Raw genomic sequence first — 23336 nt, forward strand, 5'->3', positions numbered from 1 at the left:
TCCCTCCGCCGCCTGGCGCCGGCCCCGCAGCCCCCGGAATCCGGGCGAACCCCGAGCCCGCTCAGCCCCCCTCCACGCCTTTCCGCGCTACCACCTCCCCACTTAAGTGTCTGAGACTCTGAGCCTCACAAGGGACTGGAGGAGTAAGCTGCTTGCTTCCTTTTGCATGCAATTTATTATTTTTTTCCGGTCCTCTTGCAAAATACAGAAAAAAATAGGAAAGGAAAGGCAGCAAGAAACAACCAAAAAAATAAAAATAGATCTATCGTATACCAGATAGAGATTTTTTGGGGAAAAAAAAAAGCTACACACCAATCTTCTTCCAGAGTCTTTCTCTGCCTCCATTTTTTTAGGAGAGTTCACCAATTAATTGTCAACACTCCTGCCCCCTGCATTTTGGCGGAGGGGAGGGAGGAGGGAAAACCAAAGAAAACAAACCAAAAAATAAATAAATAAAGCAAGCCAGAGCCGAGATCTACAAAGTTTTGCACCAACACTTAGGCAGATCCGTTTGCAAAGTCCTAGGAAACCATTTTCAGCAGTGTGGGGGGGAGGCGTCGACGTCATAATCCCCGGAACGTAAACATTGTTGCTGATCGCGCTCGGAGCCCGCGGCCGGGCTAGTTGGGGGGGCACTCGGCCCGGGATGGGGGCCTGGGGGGCGGTGGCCCGAGGAGGTGTGGGGCGGGAGGGAGTCTGGGAGGCACCGGGCGCCGTTAGCGCCCTGGCATCGCTGTTTTGTTGTTGGGTCACGAGTGCGCCTCTGCACGCAGGCGCCGCCGCCGCCCGGGAGTTGTGTGCAGAGCTGACTTTTGGAGGGTTGAGTTGCAGGCGGCGGACGCATCCCGGCGATGGCGGGGCAGGAGGGAGGGAAGGAGGAGGGGGGTGGGGAGGGAGGTGCAGATTTGCACGGCTGGCCTCAGCAGGAGGCGCGGAAATGCAAGCCGAGCTCGCTGCGGAGAAAGCCCCCGGGGCCTGGCACCCCCCAGAACGACCCCCACCTCAGTCCAAGCCCCTTTACCCAGGGCTCTTCTTTCTTTATCCACTGGATCCCATTACCTGCGTTGGCGACCCAAATACAAAGCATTTTGTATATATAATCTTTTTTTTTTTTCCTTTTCCACTTCATGTCTTTCGGGGGGAGGGGCGATCCTGTTCAGATCCCCGTTTGAGAATCTGCCATATGGAAGGGGCATTTGAGGGGCCCAGCAGCAGATTATCGCAGTTCCGTGTCTGGATGGACTGCGTAACTTTTAAACTCCCTGGACTAAAAGATAATTGGGACACACGCACACACAGGTACAGGAAATACAGCCCGACCAAAGATTTTTCAGACCGCAACTGACCGGAAGCCGCTGCCTTTTCATTCATTCATTCTGTTCGCCTCGGTGGAGTCTTTTGATAGGCAACGAGCCCTGAAACACAAGTTGGACTCTTGTAAAGGTCCTCGCGTTCGTCAGGAGGAAGAAATTGACGCTCAGGAAGGAAATACCCACAGAATCGGACCCAGCGTCTCCCAGCGCAGCTCCCTAATATGCCAAAGGTAAGCCCTGTCCGCTCTTTATAGAAGGAAACTGGTGCTGAGGCATGAGTTTCTCCGGGAGGGGGCACGGAAACTTCTGGCACACCTTGATTTAATGCTTTTTAGCTTCTTAGCAGAGGTGTGGACACCCTTTATGCGCATTTGGCCTGTCACTAGCTGCCCAATGCTTCCCTGCCCCCGGACCTGGGGTCTGTGGCTGCCCCAATTGATCCTGCAATCTTGTCATGTGCAAAGGCCGGTCTACTTCAGTTTCTTAAAAAGTTGATCCTGAACTTTTTTTTCTCCATCCCAGCTCTGTGCCATGCAAGGCCCGGTCTTGGAGGCAAAGCTCCTGATAAAATGACATAGCAAAGGGGTGCATACAGCAGGCAATGAGTGTGGCTTTGTTTTTGCAGTACTGGGAATTAAGCTCAGGAAACAAGGTCTATACCCCAGCATTTTCCTTTTTTCTCTCTCTCTTTTTTTTAAGATTAGGTTCTTGCCAAGTTGCCCTATCAGGTTTTGGTTTGTTTGTTTTTTGAGACAGGGTCTCACTATTGTAGTTGAGACTGACCTGGAACTCACCATGTAGCCCAGGCTAGTCTTGAACTCACAGAGATCCTCCTGCCTCAGCCGGCCGAGTGCTGGAATTACAGGCGTGTGCCACCACGCCCGGTCAGGTTTTGAGAAATTGTTTTGTTTTGTTGAGATAGGGTCTCACTATGCAGTTGAGACTGACCTGGAACTCACTATGTAGCCTAGGCTGGTCTCAACTCATAGCCATCCTCCTGCTTCAGCCTCACATGTACTGGGATTACAGGCGTGAACCACCACGCCCTGCTTTATTTTTTATTTTTTAGTGTGGTACAGAGGATTAAATTCAGGGCCTTTGCACCAGAGAAACATCCCCAGCTCTTTTATTTTATTTTTTTTAAGGGACTCACTAAGTTGCCCAGGCTGGGCTTGAATTTTCCATCTTCCTGCCTCAGCTTCTCAGACTCCTGGGATTACTGGCATGCATCAACCACACCAGGGCTATACTCAAATTTTTTATCCTCCTTCATTAGCCTTCTAAGTAGCAGGGATTACAAGCATGCACCACCGCACCCAATTTCACATCACATTTTATTTTGCCACTAACCCTGTGGCTAGTTGTAGGGGGTCATTTTGCAGATTGGGAAACTAAGGCCCAGAGAAGCCACAAATCTGTATGACTGGTCTGCCGTATCGTTTCCACGTCAATAAGCAACCAGACAGATGTGGGAAGGAAGTGGCTTCCCAGACCCAGATCGGATGTAAACCGTGTATGTATGTCACCCTAAGAGACAGCATCACCTCTGCTCACCTTAAAATTTCCTGTCATATCATCGGTACTCTTTTGCACCCACCTTTGAAGGCAACATTCTGAAGTTTGTTTTAATCCATGTTCACGGGCTGTAAACATCTTAAGAAGAGATGAAGCTAGCAAACACAGAAGTTTGTCTCTGAATAGAAGTCACCCACGTTGACCCTGCTGCAGCCAGAGCAGTGCTTAGCATGGGTGAGGGCATTTCAGCCCTCTAAAGAACCAGGGACTGTTGCATTTGTCTCTCTCTTGTGAGGACCCTTTCAGGGCCGGGGATTTAGCTCAATGGTTCTGCCACCTGCCTTGCAAGTGCAAGATCCAGAGTTCGATCCCTAGTACCAAAAAAAGAGAGAAGAGGACCCTTTTGGAGAAACTTGTTTCTCCCCATTTTGCAAGTGAGCAAACCAGGACTCAAAGGGCAAACCCACTCACCCCAGATCACATAGCTTTGCAAGTGGAGCTACTAGGGCTCCAGTAGGCATGACTACGGCGTGCTTTTTCACGTAATGACTAAACTGCCCGGGGAGGGCTCCCAGGCTACAGAGTGATAAAAAGTAAAGTGGAATAAAGTAAAACTGGGAAATAGGGTGCTTGGTTGTCATCTGCTTGCTACCCATGGGACTTCGTGGTGTCCCCCAGAAGCTGGCATGAGGAAAAGGTACACCAGCAGCCACTTTAGTGTAAAAACAGGTCCACATATCACTTCGACAGGGAGTCCTGGCTGTCCGAGCAGGAAGGGCTTGACCAGTCACCTAATTTAATCCCCTCCCTTTACAAACCTCCAGGAAAATGCAAACCTGAGAAAAGAATGAGCCAGCCAGGGTTTGTTCCCCTTTGACTCTCCCAGAACATCTAACCCTGCTTCCATCCTAAGTGGTCACTCCGTAAATGTTGGGCTCTTGATGGATCACCTTCCCCAGCATATTTGCATTTTCTCTTTATCAGTAATTGGCAGATGAAAGGCTTTGTGCTCCAGTTAAAAGAATTCCAAGCATTTGGCTCAAAGTGGGGGAGGAGGTTATTTTGGGCCAAAGGGAGAAGGGCCCAGAGCCTTGAGCTCAGCTTGGCTGATTGTCCCCAAGAGCAGAGAATAGGTAAAGGAGTGGCCAGAAGCTGAAGGTGCTTCTGCAAAAGATGGAGCAGTGGCAACACCCAGCCAGTTGTAATGGGGAACAAAGTGATAACGACTTCCGGGACTTTCTGGCTTGTCCTTGCAAACGGCCCAATCAGATCCTGTGTTGTGTACTCCCGTTCATTCATTTCATTTCTCTTCCCCCCTCAAAGGTTGACTGAGCAGCTCTGCTCCCAAAGACAGAGAAAAGAAACAGCTCCACTGACAGCGCACTCTGGGCTGGGCCTGGAGATGGAACAAAGGCTGGAGGCACCTCAGAATCAGAAACCAAGATGTGGGGTCTGTAAGGAAACCGAAGCTTTCACCTAATTATCACAGCTCCTAACTTAGAAAAACTTGTTTTTGCGCAAAGCCCCTCACGTTTGTTATCTCTGAATTCTTGCCAAAGGTCTGTGAGGACGAGGTTGTGATTTCGCACTTTAAAAGCTTAGGCTCAAAGAGAGATCGAGTTACTTGACCAAATTTCACAGCTGTGAAACAGTCGCCATAGGATTTGAACCCAGAACTTGTAGGAATCCAAAGCTCACAGAGTTTAAGCTACCTGTAGGGCTGTGCCATAGAGCATGATGGAGATCGTGTATATCTCCGCTACTACAGGCACCTCTACCCACATCCCAGCTGTGGAGCACTTGAACTGCGGGTACTGGGATTAAAGATCTTTATGTTACTGTGCTTGGGATTGAACGCAGGGCCTCACACATGTTAAGCTTGCACTCTGCCACTGAACTATACCCTAGTGCAATTTTTTTTTTTTTTTTTTGTACTGGAGATCGGGACCTTGTGCTTGCGCTGAGCTAAATCCCCAGCCCTCCCCCAGTGCAAATTTTAATAAAAAATTAAACAGTGTAGTCCCAGAGTGTTTTGCACTATTTGTCTTAAGGCTGTATATACCTCAAGGTCTGAATTGGCCTTGGGTCCCCATAATCCACTGCTCCAAAACATTTGTGGAATGAATGAAGGGTCCCTGTGGGAAGGGGCCATCTGGTACAGTGTGAATGCTTGCAGTGTTAGTTTAACCGACTGGCTCTGAGTGCCTGCCAGGACCCTGGCACTGGGAGGGGAGCCTGGAGATGCCAGCTGGGTATGCGATTGGCCCACCTGCCCAGACCGCACAAATAAACTTCTCAAGGCCAGATAACGGGTGTTGGGGTGGGAATCTTTTGGATAGCCTCAAGCACCATAATGCAGTTAAACTAGAAAACATTCTTTAAAGTTGAGAAACTTAAGTCATATATATGCCAGATGAAGCCATACTAAATCTTTACAAGGAATAAAATAGTGCTGGCGGTGTAGCTGAATGGTAGAGCACTTGCCCCGTATGCATGAGACCCTGGCTTCAATCTCTAACACTGCACAAAATAATAAGTAGTAGGTATCTACAGTCATTCATATTTATATTCGCTGAAGTGAAATCATTGCATGATAGCCTTAAACAAAATGATTCAAAATACTAAATTGTGATGATGACTTGTATAAAGCCAGTGCTTGCCTGGCACATGTGAAGTCCTGGGTTCTCAGCCCCACAAGAAAAGAATTATGTTACATTTATTTTTTTAAGACTAGAAAGCTCTTAAATGTATCAAATACTTCAAGCATAAAGAAAGGGAGACAAGGGTAGGGTGTTTACCACATGCAGGCCCAGGGTTTAATCTTAGCACTGCTAAAAAATAAGTAAATGAGGCATAGAAAGTAAATATAAGAGAGTTGTGTATCTAACACCCTGCACTTTCTCCAAATATTACAGTTTGTCATATTATGTATTACTTTGAGATTTAAAAATTTTTTTATTTACTTTAATTGGGAAGGGACCACCACCACGCTATTTCTGGTAAAGTGGTTGTTCTCAAATACCTTTTTTTTTTCTTTTTTACCCCTGAGTGCCTTGTAGACTGAAATTAAAAAGTAAGGAAGAAGAAAATTCTACATAGACTGAGTGTCAGGCCTTGGTTATTTTGGGAAGACTTAATTTTCTAACTAAAATGTTGCATTTTATACTTCTCTTCCTCTCTGAGGACTGGAAAGAAACTTAGAAATAATAGGTCAGTTAATTGAAGGGTTAATGCCAGGAAGAGAGTCATAAAAGTTCAAAGATTCTTTAAAAACTTGCATCTTTGGATTGATGGACAAGTGTGTTAACCAATGGAAATAAAAATCCAGGCATTACTTCATCACGCTCAATTGTCATTGGTTGACAAGTCCGGAGGGACAGACAAGGCTGGCAGTTAACCCTTTCAGGGAACACCATGCCCTTTGCATTTATTTTGAAAGATGAAGTAGGGACAGAAATAAAGCCTCCAAATGCTAGAATTGTCCTGAAACCTTCAGGTTCGCCCCTTTGGGTCTAACAAGGCCAGGATTTCACCTAACAAAGGAATACTCGGGGACAAATGTCACGGAGAAAAGTTTTGAACTTTGAAAATCAGCTGACCTTTCAGAGTGGGAGGAGAGTAGTTCGATTCACTTTTTCTGCTGTCAGAACAGAGACCCATGTTGGAGAGGCTTCCATTAATCTTGCGAAGTGATCAGTCACTGAGAGGATTGAATTGCATTTCCTGCCCAAAGATGGAGAGACCGATGACCTTTTCGGCAGCCCTCAGACCCCCAGCTCACAGCTGGAGAGGATGTGTCAGCATTTACTCTCCATCTCGCCCGGCCCTTTGTTCAGAGCTCCTACCCTTTGTGTTCAGCCTGCTGCAGGAGCTTTTGTACTTGTTGATGCTGCTGATTTTTTTTAAACCACCCACATCTTGCAACTTCTGAGAAACAAACTGTCTAGCAGAATATCATATCTGGAGGTGCCCCAAAGGGGGAACCAGAACAGACGGGAAATGTTGAGGGCCCATTGGGCCTGTTGGTTTTAACTGTTGCCCCTTCCTGGGCTCCCTGCGTGTTGCAGGCTGAACCGGTTGGAGCCAGAAGTTGAACAAAACAAATGATGGCCCCTACATGTGTTTCCACATGCAGAAGTCATTGCTAAAGTGGAAGCGTTTGCATGAAAAGCATTCGGAATCCCCAGAGTATGGTGAGCTACCTGACCTTGAACAAAGCACTCTGACTCCATCTCTTTTCCATCTGTGAAATGGGCATCGTAATGTGAACTGCTTTACAGTAACACGGCAACTGCAGGAGTCAATGTTCTACAAAAGTACGCTGTGGTGCTGCCGCCTGCCTCACAAGCACAAGGACCCGAGTTCAATTCCTCGTAACAACAACAACAAAAAAAAGGTATAAAAGTATGCGGTCAACATTGTTTGTTCATTCAAATGAAGTTGATCTTGTGCCTGGGATTTAGCTCAGTGGTCCTAGTCCTGTGTCATTTTCCCCCTCCTCTGCCCCACAAGCTTAAGGACCTGAGTTCCATCCCCAGTACCAGAAAAACAAAACAACAAAAAAATGAAATTGATCTTCTTTGTGCTATGACCCTAAAAACTAGCTTCACCGTAGTGACCCCGCTTTTTCCCAGAGACGGGTGGAACCATTCTAGGCCCTGTCCCCCCAGCCTGAGTACACTGTGTTGGGAGATCTTTTGACAAAACTGCTCTTCCTGTAAGCTCCGGGCCTCAGCCCATGCTGAGCCCTTCCCCAGCACTGTCCTGCCAAGCTGCCTCCATCCGACACTTACTTTTGGGTCCTGGTTAGGTGTCTCCTTCCTGTCCCAGCCTAACGCTGAACAGGTAGGTCCTCAGGCACATCCAGCCACTCCCCTGCACACCCCAATCCAGGCCTGCTCAGGTCCCTTATGTAAAATGGCACAGTGTTTGCACCTACGCACCTCATCCCCCTCGCATATTCTTTACATCCTTTTGAAACCAGGGCAGGGGGGAGCTCCTGTAATCACAGTATGGCTGGCAATGATCGCAAGTTCTAGTCCCACCCAGGCAATTTAGCAAGACCCTGACCCAAAACAAAGAGGGCTGAGAGTAGCTCAGTGACAGCACCCTGGGGTTTGGCTCATCGTGGGGGTGACTAACATTCATTGTCACTTACTGGTGAGGCCAGTGCAGCAACTTTAATTCATCCCCAGGGCAGTCTTCATGGGGTGCCCTTCTGTTCTCCCAGAGCACCTGTTCTTGGTGGGGCGCAGGGCTTTTCCATTGGTGTGGATGTTGGGGGGGGGTTCTGAATGAAGACAGTTGATGCCCACCCCCCAGGCAGCATATCTGGAAGGGCCTCTTACATATTGAGAGCCCATGAGTTTTTGCCATTTCTCCTTACGCTAAACATTTTCCTGGAAGCTGGGCATAGCAGTGCACGCCTGTAATCTCAGCACGTGGAAGGCTGAAGCAGAAGCAGGAGGTTCTCTGTGTTTGAGGCCAGCCTGAGATACATAAGAGAGTTCAGAGCCAGCCTGAACTACACAGTGACACAGGGCCGGGGATTTAGTTCAGTGGCACCGCACCTGCCTCTCAGAGGCAGGCACAAGGTCCTGACTTTGATCCTTGGTACCAAATAAATAAACAGATTTTTTCTTGAGAATGCCTCATGATTAAAATAAAACACTGGTATTAACTGTCTAACATCTGTCTCTCATTAAAAGGAAAAGTCCCTGAGACACAGACCTCATCCATCTTACCATTGCTTATCTTCACCTGACTCAAAACTACTCAGAAAACATTGGTTAGTTGGGTATAGTGGCGCACACGTGTAATTTCAGCTACTTGGGAAGCTGAGGCAGGAAGATCACAAGTTCAAGGCCAGTCTGGGCAACTTAGTGGGACATTGTCTCAAAATGGTTTTTGAAAAAGGATCTATAAGATGTAGCGTAGTGCTACTAGGGTCCAGTCCCCAACAAACTTATTGCACTTGAAGAACTTGTTGAACTAATGAATGTCCTCCTCGTAACTCCAAAATATGTCTATTTTCAGCTCAACCAACTAAGTCTTATTGTGCATCTCTGTGAAGAGCACATAGTTGCCTAGAAGCCTCATGAAATGCTGAACACATGTAGATAAGGGGCTGTCCAGAAGGAGAATGGTGCCGCACACTTGTCCACAGCCTGGACTCACATCCCAGAGGGTCACCAAAGGCACTGGATCGCTGGCCGCCAGCTGAGCTGCAAGGCCATCCAGAGGCACAGGACCAGCTGCCACTGCCTGACGCTGAAGCTCTCATACCTGAACCCTGCATTCTCCACCACCTGTGGCAGCGGCTTCCCCCAGGCCCAACTCAGAGTTGATCCTTGAGCACTGGCCAACTTGGGTCTCCCTGCGTGGTGACTGAAGATCTGGAGACAGAGGATTAAAAGCTGTGGTGTTGAGCCAGCTGTAAGCCCCTCAGAGTGTCCATAGTCCCCAGAACATCCCGGGACAGCTTGGCCTCTGCTCCTGATCTCTGGAATCGAGTCATCAGCCTGATGCTGATTCTTACTGTCTGCCTAGGCACTGCCTGGACACCTTGAATTCTGTGACAGGCATTCACGTGAGTCACCTTACTTTCCTGCCAGATCTTAAGCTCTTGGAGGAAAGTTGGACATTAATTGGGCCAGGGATTCTGCCTAGTGGGTCCACTGCCTGCCTTCAATCCTGAGTTCAATCCCCAGTACCAAAAAAAAAAAAAAAAAAAAGGTATAAGGAACTGTAGCTGAAAAGTCCTGTCTGCTCCATCTCCCAGCTGTGTGTACTACAACTGACTTCAGCTTCCTCACCTGTAGAACAGAGGTAATAACTGAACCTCCCAGATGGGCAGGGAGCCTGCAGGAGATGTAAATGGAAACCATTCAGCATTGTTGCCTAGCACCTAATAAATGCTCAACAAACACGGGTTCGACATTACCCTTTACTGCATGCTCGGACTACAGGAGACCTCTGAGTCAATTAAACAGTTGCTAAGCTCTTAAAATATGTCATGGGCCAGCAAGTTCAATTAGTGTCTATTGACCCAAGTCTGGGAACTGGAGGAGAGAAACCATGTCTGTATTGCCGTGATCTTGGACCTGGTGGATGCTAATTAATGTTTAAAATTGCTAGGCAGATTACGCACTGAATTCCAATATGGCTCAGAGCACAGCTCTGAGAATAACATCATTTTCCTATTGGACAGGAAATGATCTTGGGTGCTGCAGACAGGGCACTGGGCTGAAACGAACTTGGTGGTCACGGGTTTGGAGAACTTAAAGCACTGGGAGGGCCAGTGATTTAACTCAGTGGTGCTGCCACCTGCCTCGCAAGCGCAAGTTCCTAAGTTCGATCCCTGGTACCAAAAAAAAAAAAAAACAACAACAAAAACAGTGGGAGACACAGATCCTCTAATAGTTGCACAGAGAAATGGAATTTGACAGCTGATAAGTACTGCAAAGGAGAATTAATGTTTGGGAGGGCTAGGTTGGCTTTTGGGGTTTATTTCGGTACCGGGATAAAACTCGGGACCTTGTGCTTGTCAGGCAAACTCTGTGCCACTGAGCTACATCCCCTGCTGGAGGTTTTTTTGAGACAGGGTCTCAATACGTAGTTCAGGCTGGCCATGAACTCTCAGCAAAAAAATGCTACTCTGGCCAGGGATTTAGCTCAGTGGCGCTGCCTCACATATTCAAGGCCCTGAGTTTGATCCCCGGTACCAAAAAAAAGAAAAAAAAAGAAAAGAAAAATTGCTACTCTGACCCAAGTGGTGTGAGATGAGGGAGGCATCCAAGAGGAAAGAGACTGGAAATAACAAGGGACCCTGGGAACTGATGGGTCGGGAAAGCTAAAGGAGTAAGCAACCCTGGGTCTAGCAGTTCCCCCGCTGGGAGAATTCTAGAAAAGCATCTTGATCTGGCTGGCTCCGGGATCCCCTTCCTCCCTCACCGTGCCATGTGCGTCCTTCCCAAAGCTATGCGCTCAGGGGAAAAAGACGACCACCCCAAGGAGGGGGACCATTTCCTTGGCCAAGGGTATAGGAGTAGCTGCACTCCTGCCAGGACCTCCAAGTGAGCTCGCAAGACACCCTGCCCCCCACCCTCTCAACCCCCCCCTTTCGGAGGTACTTATCCCACGTTCTGTCCACTTTCTGAAGCAGTTCTGAAAGTCTGCTTTCCGCGTCTGTAAAAGGTGTGACAAAAAATATGGTGTGTGCTGCTGCAGGGTCCCTTTTCAAAGGAGGTGCAGGCCTGTAAAAGCAGCAGTGATCTGTACTTGGGACTTCTGACTCTTCCCCAAATCAAAATGACAGTAAATTTTTTTTGTTTTGTTTTTTTTGTTTTTTGTTTTTTTGAGACAGGATCTCACTATGTAGTTGATACTGTCCTGAGCTCACTATGTAGCCCACACTGGTCTCAAACTCACAGCAATCCTCCTGCCTCAGCCTCCCATGTACTGGGATTACAGGCCTGCGCTACCACGCCGGGAGAAAGGTAAATGTTTTGAATCAATCCGGGGACATCAAGACAACCAGGACAGCACAACTAAAGACCTAAAAGAGGACTTCCAGAATTGCTTCAGAAAGTGATGAATGATGGAATAAATCCAAGTGTGGTGGCACACACCTGTTATTCCAGCACTTGGGAAGAAGGCAAGGCAGGAGGATTGCTGTTTTTGTTTGTTTTTACAGTACTGGGGTTCAAACTCAGGACCTTGTGGCAGCAGGCATGGCGCCACTGAGCTAAATCCCCAGCCTTCGGTGAGTCTGAGGCCAGCCTGGATTACAGAGTGAGTTCAATGTCAGCCAGAACTACATAGCAAGACCCTGTCAAGAAAAAAAGTGGGGCCTGGGATTTAACTCAGTGATGCCACCACCTGCCTCACAAGTGCAGGGTCCTGAGTTCCATCCCCAGTACAAAAAAAAAGGATAGGATAAGTGTGTTTGGGGGGCGTGATTTTGAGGGGAATTGATGTCAATCTTTTACTGTAATAATTTTTTTTTTTTTGGTACCGGGGATTGAACTCTGGACCTTGTGCTTAGGAGGCAGTCTGCGGCACCACTGAGCTAAATTCCCAGCCCTACTGTAATGCAGCTTCAAAACTTAAACATACACCTATTTTTCTATCACCTTATTTTTCTACCCTGTATAGGTTTATATCCTAACTTTTAAGTTTGGCACAAGTGGTGCTGTGAAATGAAACGGTCCTCATTCCAGCTTCCTGGCACACAACTTCTAACATCCTTGGAATTTCCAAAGCAAATCATCTTTTTCTATGCTAATGAGTTGACTACTGGCTGGCAGCACCCAGGAAGCTTCAGGATTGGATTGGTCAAGGGGTCACCAGAAAAACCAAGGCAGGCTCAGAGGCTGAGACTTTCAGTTCCACATCCACCTCCTGCCTCCAGGAAAGGGAGAGTAGGGGCAAGGTTGAGGGTAAACTGATTACCACTGGCCAGCCATCAGCCATTTCATCAATCTTGCCTACATAATGACGCCTCTGTAGGCTACACAGTGAGCTCAAGGCCTGGGCCACATAGCAAGATCCTGTCTCAAACAAATAAGTAAAAGGTCCAGGATGTAGCTCAGAGGTACAATACTGGACTGTGTTGTGGAGGACCTGGGTCCAAGCCCTGGCACTGCAAAACAAAAACCCTAAAGGACAGAGTTGCTACCTGAACACGAAGTTCCCGGAGGGAGACTCCCCCCCGCCATGCCTGTCCCTGCATCTGTGTCCCCACTAGCATCCTTAGTAATAATCTGGCAAAGGTAAGTTTCCCCAAGTTCTCTGAGTTGCTCTAGCAAATTAAGGACGGGCTGTTTGTAGCCAGTCCTTCAGAAGCACTCAGGGACTGAATTCTCAGCCTGTAAGATCTGAAGCTCGACCAGGTAGACAGCGTCAGAATTTTTTGTTCCTCCTTTTGTGGGGGGTGCAGGTTGAACCCAGGGCATCACATATGCCAAGCCTGCTCTCTGCCACAGAGCTCCACCCCTAGCCCAGAGGGTGTCGGGATTGAGTTAGAGGGGAGAGGACCGCAGAATCTGGAACAGGTTGGTGTTAAGTGAAAGAAGCCTATCTGCCCACTTTTTTGGGGGGAGGGTACTGGGGATCCAACTCAGGCCCTTGAGCTTTCAAGGGAGGCAGCACCACTGAGCTAAATCCGAGGCCCCACATGGGTGGTTATTGAGGAGAAATCCCAACATGCTTCTTGGTGACCTGAAGCCTCAGAAATATTTCACTTATGGAAGTCTAGGAGAAACTGTGTTTGTTTCTTCCTGAAAACTTGGCACTGCATAATATACTTTATTTTTATACTTGCCCACAGCAGTACAATCTTTATTACTTTGCTTGACAATAAGTAGCACCAAAAGTAATTTAATGATTCAACTTTACTATGACAAACTCTCTACTAGCTATTCCTTAGCATCATAATTGGTACATTAAAGTTCAGATGTTTATAAGTGTCCTAAAGTAACGGATGATAAGACCTCAATAAAAGGTGATGTGGGAGCCGGGTGTGGTGGCGCACGCCTGTAATCCCAGCACTCGAGGGAGGCTGAGGCAGAAGAATCACTGTGAGTTCAAGACCAGCCTGGGCTACCTAGTGAGTTCCAGGTCAGTCTCAACTACATAGTGAGACCCTATCTCAAAAAAAAAAAAAAAAAAAAAAAAGTGATGTGGAAATGAATGAGTTCGTTTTAATTAAAATAGGAAGGATGGAGGTGATAGTGGCACTGTAACTAACACCACAGAACTATGCACTTAACCTTTAATGTGCACACACCTGTAATCTCAGCACTTGGGAGGCTGAGGCAGGAGGATCACAGTGAGTTCCAGGCCAACCTCGGCTACATGGTGAGTTTGAGACTGGTTTGGACCACAAAGCGAGACCTGTATCAAATAAATATAAATAAATTAAATAATATAAGTACAATAAATAAAAAATATACATAAAATAAAGGCCTGGAGATACAGCTCAACACCGCATGGATTTAATCCTAAGAAAAAAAAGTTAAAATGACACATTTAAGGCTGTGTATAGCTTACCTGAATTAAAAAGAGGAAGGATATTGTTTGCTTTAAATGTACCAATAAGTTTAATGGGGAAAAAAAAGAGGAAGGAACTCCCAGCACTCAGAAGGCTGAGGTAGGAGTATCAGTGTGAGTTTGAGGCCAGCCTGAACTAAAAAGCAAGACCCTGTGTAAAAAAAAGAAAGAAAGTAGGAAGAGTAGGAGGAGGAGGGAAGCTGGGCATGGTGTTACCTGCCTGTAATCACAGCACTCTGGGAGGCTGAGGCAGAAGGACATGAGTTCAAGCCCAACCTGGACAATTTAGCATGAAGCTGTCTCAAAATAAAAAATAAAAAGGGCTGGGAATGTAGCTTAGTGTGAAGGCCCTAAATTTAATCCCTAGTACCCATCCACCCTCAGAAAAAGGAAGGGAGGGCCAGGGATTTAGCTCAGTGGCACTGTGCCTGCCTCGAAAGCACAAAGTCCTGAGTTCAATCCCTGGTACCCACCCCCCCAAAAAAAGCAAGGGAGCCAGACATGGTGGTACACACCTGAAATCCAGCTACTTGGGAGGCCGAAGTAGGAGGACTAAAAGATAAAAAGACACCAGGCCTTGGGTTCCATCCCTAGTACCACAGTTGGTAGATGAATAGATAGAATAAAAGAAAAAAGGGAAGAAAAGGCCAGGCGTGGTGGCACATGCCTGTAATCCAGCACTCGGGAGGCTGAGGCAGGAGGATCGCTGTGAGTTCAAGACCAGCCTGGGCTACATAGTGAGTTCCAGGTCAGTCTCAATGACATAGTGAGACCCTGTCTCAAAAAACAAAACAAAAAACAAACAAAACAAAAGGGAAGAAAAATATGTGGCACAAAGCTTTGTGACTACAGCAAGGATGTAAGCCTATACTCCTTCTACGTATTGTCTACATTTTTACAAGAGATTACATAATATCTTTTTTTGTTGTTGTTGGTACCAGGGATTGAACTCAGGACCTTCTGCTTGCAAGGCAGGCAGCAGCACCACTGAGGTAAATCCCCACCCCACCTCTATCATTTTTTTAAAAAACTGCCTTTACAAGGGCCAGGGATTTAGCTTGGTGGTTCTGTTGCCTGCTTCATAAGCACAAGGTCCCGAGTTCAGTCCCTGGTACAAAAAAAAAAAAAAAGAACAGAAGTCTAGACAAGGGATTGTGACAAAGAGGATGAGTCAGACGATTCATTTACAACTGTGAATCCAGGCCAAATGAAAGGGCACAGCCTGTCAGGCTTGAGCTGTGCTAGGCTGGAGGCCCAGACCCTGCCCTCTTACCAGGTGAGTGACAGCACAGGCAGTAGCAGGGGAAGGTGGCACAGCGCAGTCCTTCTAGGGAGCCAGGGGGTGGATGAGCAAGTGGGAAGGGCTGGTTGGGCCTCTCCCTCTAAGAGCTGGTCCCCAAAGGCGCCTGGCACTACAAGGTGACAGGGGTCCCTGAGCTCTGAGCACACCCACCTGACAGCCTTATGTTCGCACGGTAGGGTTGTATATAGGAGGCTGGGACTCCTCAGAGGACGCATGGATTTGGGCATTTACTAAGCCACTGTGCCAGGCACGGACTGGGGACAGTGGTTTCCAGTCGGTGCTTGATAAAGGTTCACTGCATTGAATGCAAAGCTCAGACCCAGCATTCAATTGGTATTTGATAAAGGCTCCTCAAATTGAAAAAAATAATGCATGTATAAGTCATTTACACCATGCTGTGTAGTGTGATAAAGGCTGAATTGTGAGATGGAAGAAATACCAGGGAGTCTAATAGGCAGAAAGTGCTCTAGTGCTGCACCAATCTGCCCTTCTGATCTGAGTCCCAGACGCTTAAACTCAGAGACCAAAGAGAAAGGAATGAAGGCCTTTCAACTCCATATTCTTCGATCTTCCAGCCTTCCATCTACCCACCCATTCACTTTATCCATCTGTCTGCCCGCCCATCCATTTATCCATCCGCTCATGCTTGTATCCATCCGTCCATCCATCCATCCATCCCTTATCTACCTATCCCCCCGTCCATCTGTCCACTTTTCTTTCCTTCTATCCACCCAACCACCATTCATCAAGGAAATACCACGTTCTGGTCACTGGGGATACAGCAGTGAGTAAGGTGAGGAAGATGTTTTTGCTCTCATTTGTCATTTGTGCTAATGGAGGAGACAAAAAGTAAGTAAACTAATTCTTTAAAAGAGCTGAGGATGTTCACTTGGTGGTAGAACACTGGCCCAGCATGTTTGAAACCCTGGGTTTGATTCCCAGCACCTAAAGAACACAGAGAAATAAAAGGGAAGAGTCTAATTGGGCTTCATCTGAAAGTACCACACAATGGGTGGCTTAGCAAATCAGGCATCTGTTTCTTTGCTTCTGGAGGCTGGAGGCCCAAGACGAAGACACATATGGATTGTGCGTCTGGTGAGGACATGCTTCCTGGCTCACAGGTGGCCCCGGCTTGCTCTGTCCTTGTGTGGAGGAAGGGAGGAAAGTTCTCTCCAGAGCCTCTGCTGACAATGGTCTCATTCCCGAGGGTTCTGTACCCTTAATCACCTCCTGCGATCTCTCCTGGTGCCCTCACTTGAGGGTTTGGTTTCAGAGTGTGAATTTTGGGACATAAACATGCAGATTGTGGCGCTGGGCATGGGACGATGCTCAGGGAGAGCATTACTAGCAGAGCGAGCAGCACGTGCACAGGCCCTGACCAACCAAAGCTGGGTGGTGGTGCATACCTGTAATCCCAACCCTCAAGAGGCTGAGGCATGACTGCAGTGAGTTCAAGGCCAGCTGAACTAAAAAAAAAGACCCAACCTGTGGGAAAAGCAGTGTGGGCTCCTGGACAAGTATGGGAGGGAGGTGACGCCTCTGATGCTGGGAGATAGGCAGGGCTGGGTCAGATTAGCATCCCAGGTAAGGAGCTCAGGCTTTGTTCTGACTCGAATGCGAAACTACTGCAGGACCTGCCTTTCATGGTGCCATAGGCTGAGTAAGGGCCCCATGATGTCCTTGCCCTGTACCCCGAGCCTTCCAATAGGTGGCTTTACATGGGCGAAGTGTCTCTGCAGATATGATTGGGTCAAGGATCGTGAGACGGGGAGGTTGTCCTGGTTGTCATCACCGGAGGCCTCACAAGAAGTGGACTGAAGGGTCCGAGAGAAGAGAAGTGATGTGATGAGGGAAGAAGTTACAGGCTCTGAAGTCAGAAGAAGAAGCACAAGCCAAGGAACACGGATGGCTGCTCAAAGGTGAGGAAACGAAAGGTGAGAAACCCAGCCTTGGTTTCACTTTAATTTTAGCCTCTGCCACATCATTTTGGACTTACGATCTCCAGAACTCCAAGGGAATATATTTGTATTGTATGAAGCTACTAAATTGATGATTGTTTGTTTTAGTTGCAATAAGAAATTAATATAATCAGAGAAGAGACTTACTTGGAAGTATTTTTTGTATCTTACTATACTGGGGATTGAACCTAGGACCTCACACATGCTAGGCAAACATTTCACCACTGAGTCACATCTCCAGTCCAGATATACACTTTTTTTTTGGTTTTTTGAGACAGGGTCTCACTGTGTAGTTGAGACTGACTTGGAACTCACTATGTAGCCCAGGCTGGTCTTGAACTCACAGCGATCCTCCTGCCTCAGCCTCCCAAGTGCTGGGATTACAGGTGTGCGCCACCACACCCAGCTTCAGATATACACTTTAATACAAAGATTTCTCTGAGGCTCAGGATGTAGCTCAGTGCTTGTGTGAGGCCCTGGGTTTGATCCCCAGCACCACAAAAAAGGAGGGGAGGCTTTTGTGGTTATTGTTAATAGGATGGGCTTTGGGAGGACTGAGAACTGCTGAGGGGTGGGGTAGGGGGACAGTGGGGAGATGATGGCAGACATCTGGGTGAGTGGTCATGGTGACCTGGGTAAGATGGAAGAGAGCAAGCCGCAAGGAAGAGCTCAGGGCCTAAGGAAACGGTGAGATCCAGAACTGCCTGGATGTTTTGATGGACTGGATGCAATAGGGGGAGGGGCACAGCGAAGGAAGGGGACTTGAGGTGTCACCTCAGGGATCAGCATCCTGTCTCCCCACTTTCCCTGGGGCCGCACACACCCACACTACATTTGACAGGTTGCTCCTGGAACACTGTGTACTTTTATGTGATTAGCCTCGAATGGGTTCTCTGGAAAATAAATGCCCTCAGTCTAAAGGGCTTTTATGAGCCAGGGCAGGGGATTAAAGGTAGCCTGGCTACAGAGAAATCCAGGGTCAGGAATCAGCTGAGCGTGGAGACTTTTAATCTAAACCTTAAACGTTTTTATTTTTCACTCCCTGAACTCGAGTGTCACTTTAAATACATGTTTGGCAACATCAGCTGTTCTATTTTTCTTTTTAATTATACAAAGAGAGATCCTGGAAATGGCTCAGCCCCAGGCTGGGGGAAGTGAGGGAAGTTTGGCAGCAGTAATTGGAGGCAGAGATGCTAAAACTGCATGATTTGAAACACTTCTGTGGGAGCAGAGACCAAACTTCCAGCTACCCTGAATGCCGAGTGGCCAGCCTGACTCAGGGCTTCTAAAAGGAGGCCACAGACTCACCGTCTTAGCCCGGAGACAGGACAGAGGGATGCGTCTCTGTGATAAAAATATCACACACACAGGTTCCGCACCCACACTGAGCCTATTCCTGCGCCCTTGTCCTCTTTTGCCCTGCACACCGTATCTACACAAATCTTCCTTCACATCCATACTGTCCACCGGCTGTCGGGGACTCAATGACTCTATGATTAGATGCTATTATTGTGCCAGCCTTCTAGGTGGGACTGTGAGGCTCCAGAGAGTAAACAGCACACATCCTGCAGCACTGGGGCTGGCCCTCTTTGCCCTCCAATGTGGCCCTTGACTCAGTCTAGATATAGGGAAGCCGCCCCCTGTGACTGGCCAATCAGGTGACTTTCTGTGCAACTCAGCCAATGGGACGTAGGGGATGGCAGGTGGGCGGGAGCAACCAGGGCATTTCTCCACCTCCTCGCACCCCAGCGGCCTGAGAGACGCCAGCCCCTGGCTGTTCCTGCCCCAGGCTCGCCTGGCTTCGCCTGCTGTTGGTCTCTGTGCGGGTTCCTCCTCTCAGGTCTGCTCTCCTTAGCTGGCTTTGTGCTGCCTACAGGACAACTCCTGTATGAGCGCCTCTATTCGGGTGCCTGGTTTTCCCGGCTGAAGTCTCGGGAATACACTCGCAGATTAGCCGATTCATTGGATCTGGAAGGAGATCCTCTTTGAGTACAGCACATCCCACAGGAGAGAAAACAGTAGCCACCGTTCATCCAGCCCCTGCCGACTGCCAGACAAATGTTCTTTTGCGGAACATTCGCAGCAGTCCTTCCTGACAGATGTCACCGCTGTTTCCACTCCACAGACGGGGTCTTGGAGACGCTGGGTCGTTTGCGGTGCTAATGCTGAGGTTCAAACCCAGATTCGCGCTTCGCTCCAATCTGATGTTCTGATCTCTCGACATCCAGAGTGTGCTCGCGGCCCCCGGATAAGTTCATTAGGATCACCTTTCTTGCCGGGTGAAGACTCCATGCCACCCCACTCCGAGGTCTCGACAGTGATTTCTTAGGGCCGCTGTAACCGATCCCGCGATGAGGGGAGCTGGGGGCCACAGAACCGCATCATCCCGTAGTCCTGCAGGCCTGAGTCTACGCCATGCCACCCCGAAGCCGCCAGATCTTGTTCTCCTTGTTCGAAATCACTGTCAGCCTGCCCCCGGCCACAGCTCTAGGAGGATCCCTTCTTCGCTTCCTCCTCCTTCTGGTAGCGTCCTGTGTCCCTTGTCTTGTAGATGGCGGTCTTCTCCCTGTGTCTTTATATATAAAGGACTTCATGCAGCCAAAGCAATTTTGCAAAGGAACAGAGTTGAAGCTCTTACCTCTACGTCAAGACTGATTAGCTGGGAGTGGTGAACGCCTGTAATCCCAGCACTCATGAGGCTGAGGCAGGAGGATCAATCTGAGCCTGGGCCACATAGTGAGTTCAAAAACCAATCTAAACCTCACAATAAGACCATCTCAAAAAGCCAAAAAAGGGCCAGAGATCCAACTCAGTGGTGCTGCTGCCTGCCTCAAAGGTGCAAGGACCCAAGTTGGATCCCCCTACCAAAACAAACAAACAAATTGCCCAGCATGGGCTCAAACCCGTGCTGCTCCTGCCTCAGCTGCGAATCTGGTAAGCACTCTACTACTGAGCTACAACCCCAAGCCCTTGAGGCATCTGGGTAGTTTTTGTTTTTGTGACACTGGGGATCAAACACAAGGGTACATTACTACTGTGCTATATCCTCAGCCCCTTTTCTTATTTTTTTGTTCTTTGAGACAGGTTTCTGTTATGTAGCATAGGAAGGCTTTGAACACTTGGTGATCTCCTGCCTCAACCTCCCCAGTACCTCGATGCGGGCCTTGAATTCTGAATTTTGCTACCAGTTCCTGACAGTGTCTAACTGTCTGTTGTTCACATCAGTTCTTTTGACTGTGAAAGCCTTCCAGATCACTCACTCAAGTTGCCATCTGTGAAGCTGGCACCATGGCTGGCAACAGAGCAATTTCCTGCATTCTGCATGACACAGGAACTCACAGAGGCAGGGTCCAGCTCCACAGAACGACTTCTGAACTCTAACAAACAAGCGGGGCCGGGGATTTAGCTCAGTGGTTCTGATGTCCGCCTCACAGGAGCAAGGTCCCAAGTTCGATCCCCAGTACCAAAAAAAGAAAAGAAAAAGAAACAAGCAACACAGACACCAGATATGCAGGGCTTGTGAAGAAGTGAGTCTCTTGTCACCAAAGGCATACAAGCACTGCTCTGTCTAGGCAGGGACTGAAGAAAGGTGGCTCTTCTCAGTGCTAGCTTTGGGGTTTCTAGTTTTAGGGGAGTAACTGCTCCAACCTCTCTGTTCAAACTAAATAGACATCTTTGAGGCCTTGCTGGGCAGGGAGGGGCACAGGAGTTCTTCTGGAGTTGAGAATCAGGCCGCAGAGAGGTGAGTAAGTTCCCAAGGTCACAAAGCAACACAGCAACCAGGGGCCAGCCAATCTCAGCACCGTAAAAGATCTCATATATTTGACCACTGAAGACCATCCAGCTCTGTGTTCTCTGATTTTATCCGAAGAACTTTCAAAAACTAAACTGCTTGGGTGGGCTTTTGTAACTTGCATTTCTTTAGTTTTGTTTTTTTTGTTTTTGGTAGCGGGGATCAAACTCAGGTCTCTACGCTCAAGAGTCAGGCAGTGGCACCACTGAGCTAAATCTCCGACCCCCGAGTTTTCTGTTTTTTGAGACAGCATCTCACTATGCAGTTCAGGCTGGCCTTGAACTCACAGCGATCCTCCTGCCTCAGCCTCCTGAGTGCTGGGATTACAGGTGTGCACCACCACGCCCAGCTTTATAACTTACATTTCAACAATACTTCTGGAGGTTCTGATACAGAGGATGACTGAAGCAAGAAAGTCCTAGTCTCTGGAGATCCACCATCTGGGTTGAAAATGCTCATATCTCTTATCCATAAAATGGTAACATTACCACCACAGAGTTGTCATAAGAAATATTCAAATTTAATATATTAAATAGAATAATATGGGCCAAGGATTTAGCTCAGTGGTTCTGCCACCTGCCTTGCAAACTCAAGGACCCGAGTTCTGCCACAGTCCTTTTGCATTTGTGCTGAGTGCGCTGAAAATTTTCTACCTGGCTTTTTTCAGATGCAAACTCGAAAGGCTGAGCTCATACTTCCTGGCCACGAGGGGGCGCCAGTCACGCTTGTCCATTGGTTTACAGCCTTTGGCCAGGTGCTTTCTCCCTACAGCCTCGGATTCTCCATCTGCTAAATATAGGTTTGACGTAGCTCACGGCTCAGGTTGGCTCTAGAAAGGTGGAAAAAAGTTACTAACTACCGTCCTTCGACGCTCCCAGCCTACACTGGAGAATATTTTTAATTCTTTTCTTTTTTGGTGCTAGGATGGAACTCAGGGCTTGGTGCACTCTAAGCGCTCGCTCTACCACTGAGCTGCATCCCGGGACTTTTTATTCCTTCTGATCTGTGCACATGGGGATATTTAAAGCCCAAGTTACAAAGAGAGGGTGAGATACATAGGATCTGGAGAACTGAACTAGTCCTCCCCCGACTCTAGTATCAAATCCAGGGCCTTACATCTACATTCTACTCTTTAACTGTATTTCCAGCCCCTTGTATTTAGAGACAAGATCTCACTAAATTGCCCAAGCTGGCCACGAACTTGAGATCCTCCTGCCGCAGCCTCCTGAACAGTTGATATTGCGGGCATGGCCCATCACTGCCTGCTCCCAAAGCCCTTGTCTGAGTTGACACTCCCAGGAGCTCTTGTTCTTCTAAATCAGCAAATCTCTCCTGGCCTCCAATCTCTCCCCGCCTAGACCTCAGACCCCACCAGCCTCCAAATGGGTGCAGCCTATCCAAGCTGGAGGTTTTCTGAATCAAGGACATATTGTTATTTAATTCACTGAACCTGTTTCTAGTGGCAGGCTCTCGGGATGCTCATCGACAAGAGAGGGACAGGAACAAACATGTCACCACATAAACAAGGCAGATGACTGCAGACCCTGTAGTGATGAGAACTATGAGGGAACAACATCAGGGGCACCTGAGATCCTGACCTGGGGGCTACTAAGAAAAAGGTCTCTCAGTGGAGGAGATAACTGAGCTGAGACACAGTGGGAAATGGGTGGAGTAACATGGGAAAAAGCCACCCTAGCCAGGCACAGTGACTCAGGCCTATAATCCCAGTGTCCTGGGCGGCTGGGGCAGGAGGACCCCAAATTTGAGCCCAGGTCATCACTTTGGGAGGCTGAGGCAGGAGGACTGCAAGTTTGAGGCCAGCCTGGATAATTAGCAAAGAGCAACATCCGGTCTCAAAATAAAAACAATTTTAGGGCTGGGGATATGTGCTGCCGAAGCAAGCACGAGTGCTGGGGATTTAGCTCAGTGGCACCGCACCTGCCTCGCAAGCCTAAGATCCTGAGTTTAATTCTCAGTAGCAGAAAGAAAAAAAATTTTGAAAAGAAAAATTTAAAAAGGGCTAGGTCAGGGGCAGAACACCTATAGATTTGGTATATATACCACCGAAGAGAGCTGAACATGGTGAGGCATAGTCAGGAGGACCGCAAATTCCAATCCTACCTGGGCAATTTAGCGATTTAGTGAGAACCTGATTTTTTAAAAAAGTAAAAAAGGGCTAGGGATGCAGGTGAAGTGTGAAGGCCCTGGGCTCAGTCCCCATTATAGCAAAAACAAAACAAAAAAGGCCACCTGAGAAACAAGTCCGGCTCAGTTTCAAACTCCAAACCCCTAATCTTCATTAAAACCCAGAGGAGCTGGGCAAGGTGGCATGGGCCACCAAGGTGGCAAGGTGGGGAGGCACTGGGATCCCTGGGAGGGAGGCAGGGAAGAGAGGGAGAGAG

General features: G+C 48.1%; 1 protein-coding gene and 1 long non-coding RNA gene across 2 annotated transcripts in view; both read right to left on the minus strand.

The window, feature by feature from the left end:
• The window catches only part of Kdm2b (lysine demethylase 2B), a 115224-nt gene extending 114749 nt beyond the window's left edge, over window positions 1-475 (minus strand). The window contains exon 1 of the mRNA XM_033762450.1: window positions 313-475. Within this exon, the coding sequence (XP_033618341.1) occupies window positions 313-345 (33 nt within the window). The 5' untranslated portion in view covers window positions 346-475. The remainder of the gene's footprint in view (window positions 1-312) is intronic.
• A 17667-nt stretch (window positions 476-18142) lies between these two features.
• LOC109117413 overlaps window positions 18143-23336 on the minus strand; it is a 6079-nt gene continuing 885 nt past the window's right edge. The window contains exons 2-3 of the long non-coding RNA XR_002024721.2: window positions 21588-21763; window positions 18143-19713 (exon numbers count right to left, since the gene is read on the minus strand). This is a non-coding gene — a long non-coding RNA (uncharacterized LOC109117413). The remainder of the gene's footprint in view (window positions 19714-21587; window positions 21764-23336) is intronic.

Source organism: Fukomys damarensis, unplaced genomic scaffold (assembly GCF_012274545.1).
Source record: "Fukomys damarensis isolate Sample0158 unplaced genomic scaffold, DMR_v1.0_HiC HiC_scaffold_12, whole genome shotgun sequence".
In the NCBI taxonomy this organism is placed as follows: domain Eukaryota; kingdom Metazoa; phylum Chordata; class Mammalia; order Rodentia; family Bathyergidae; genus Fukomys; species Fukomys damarensis.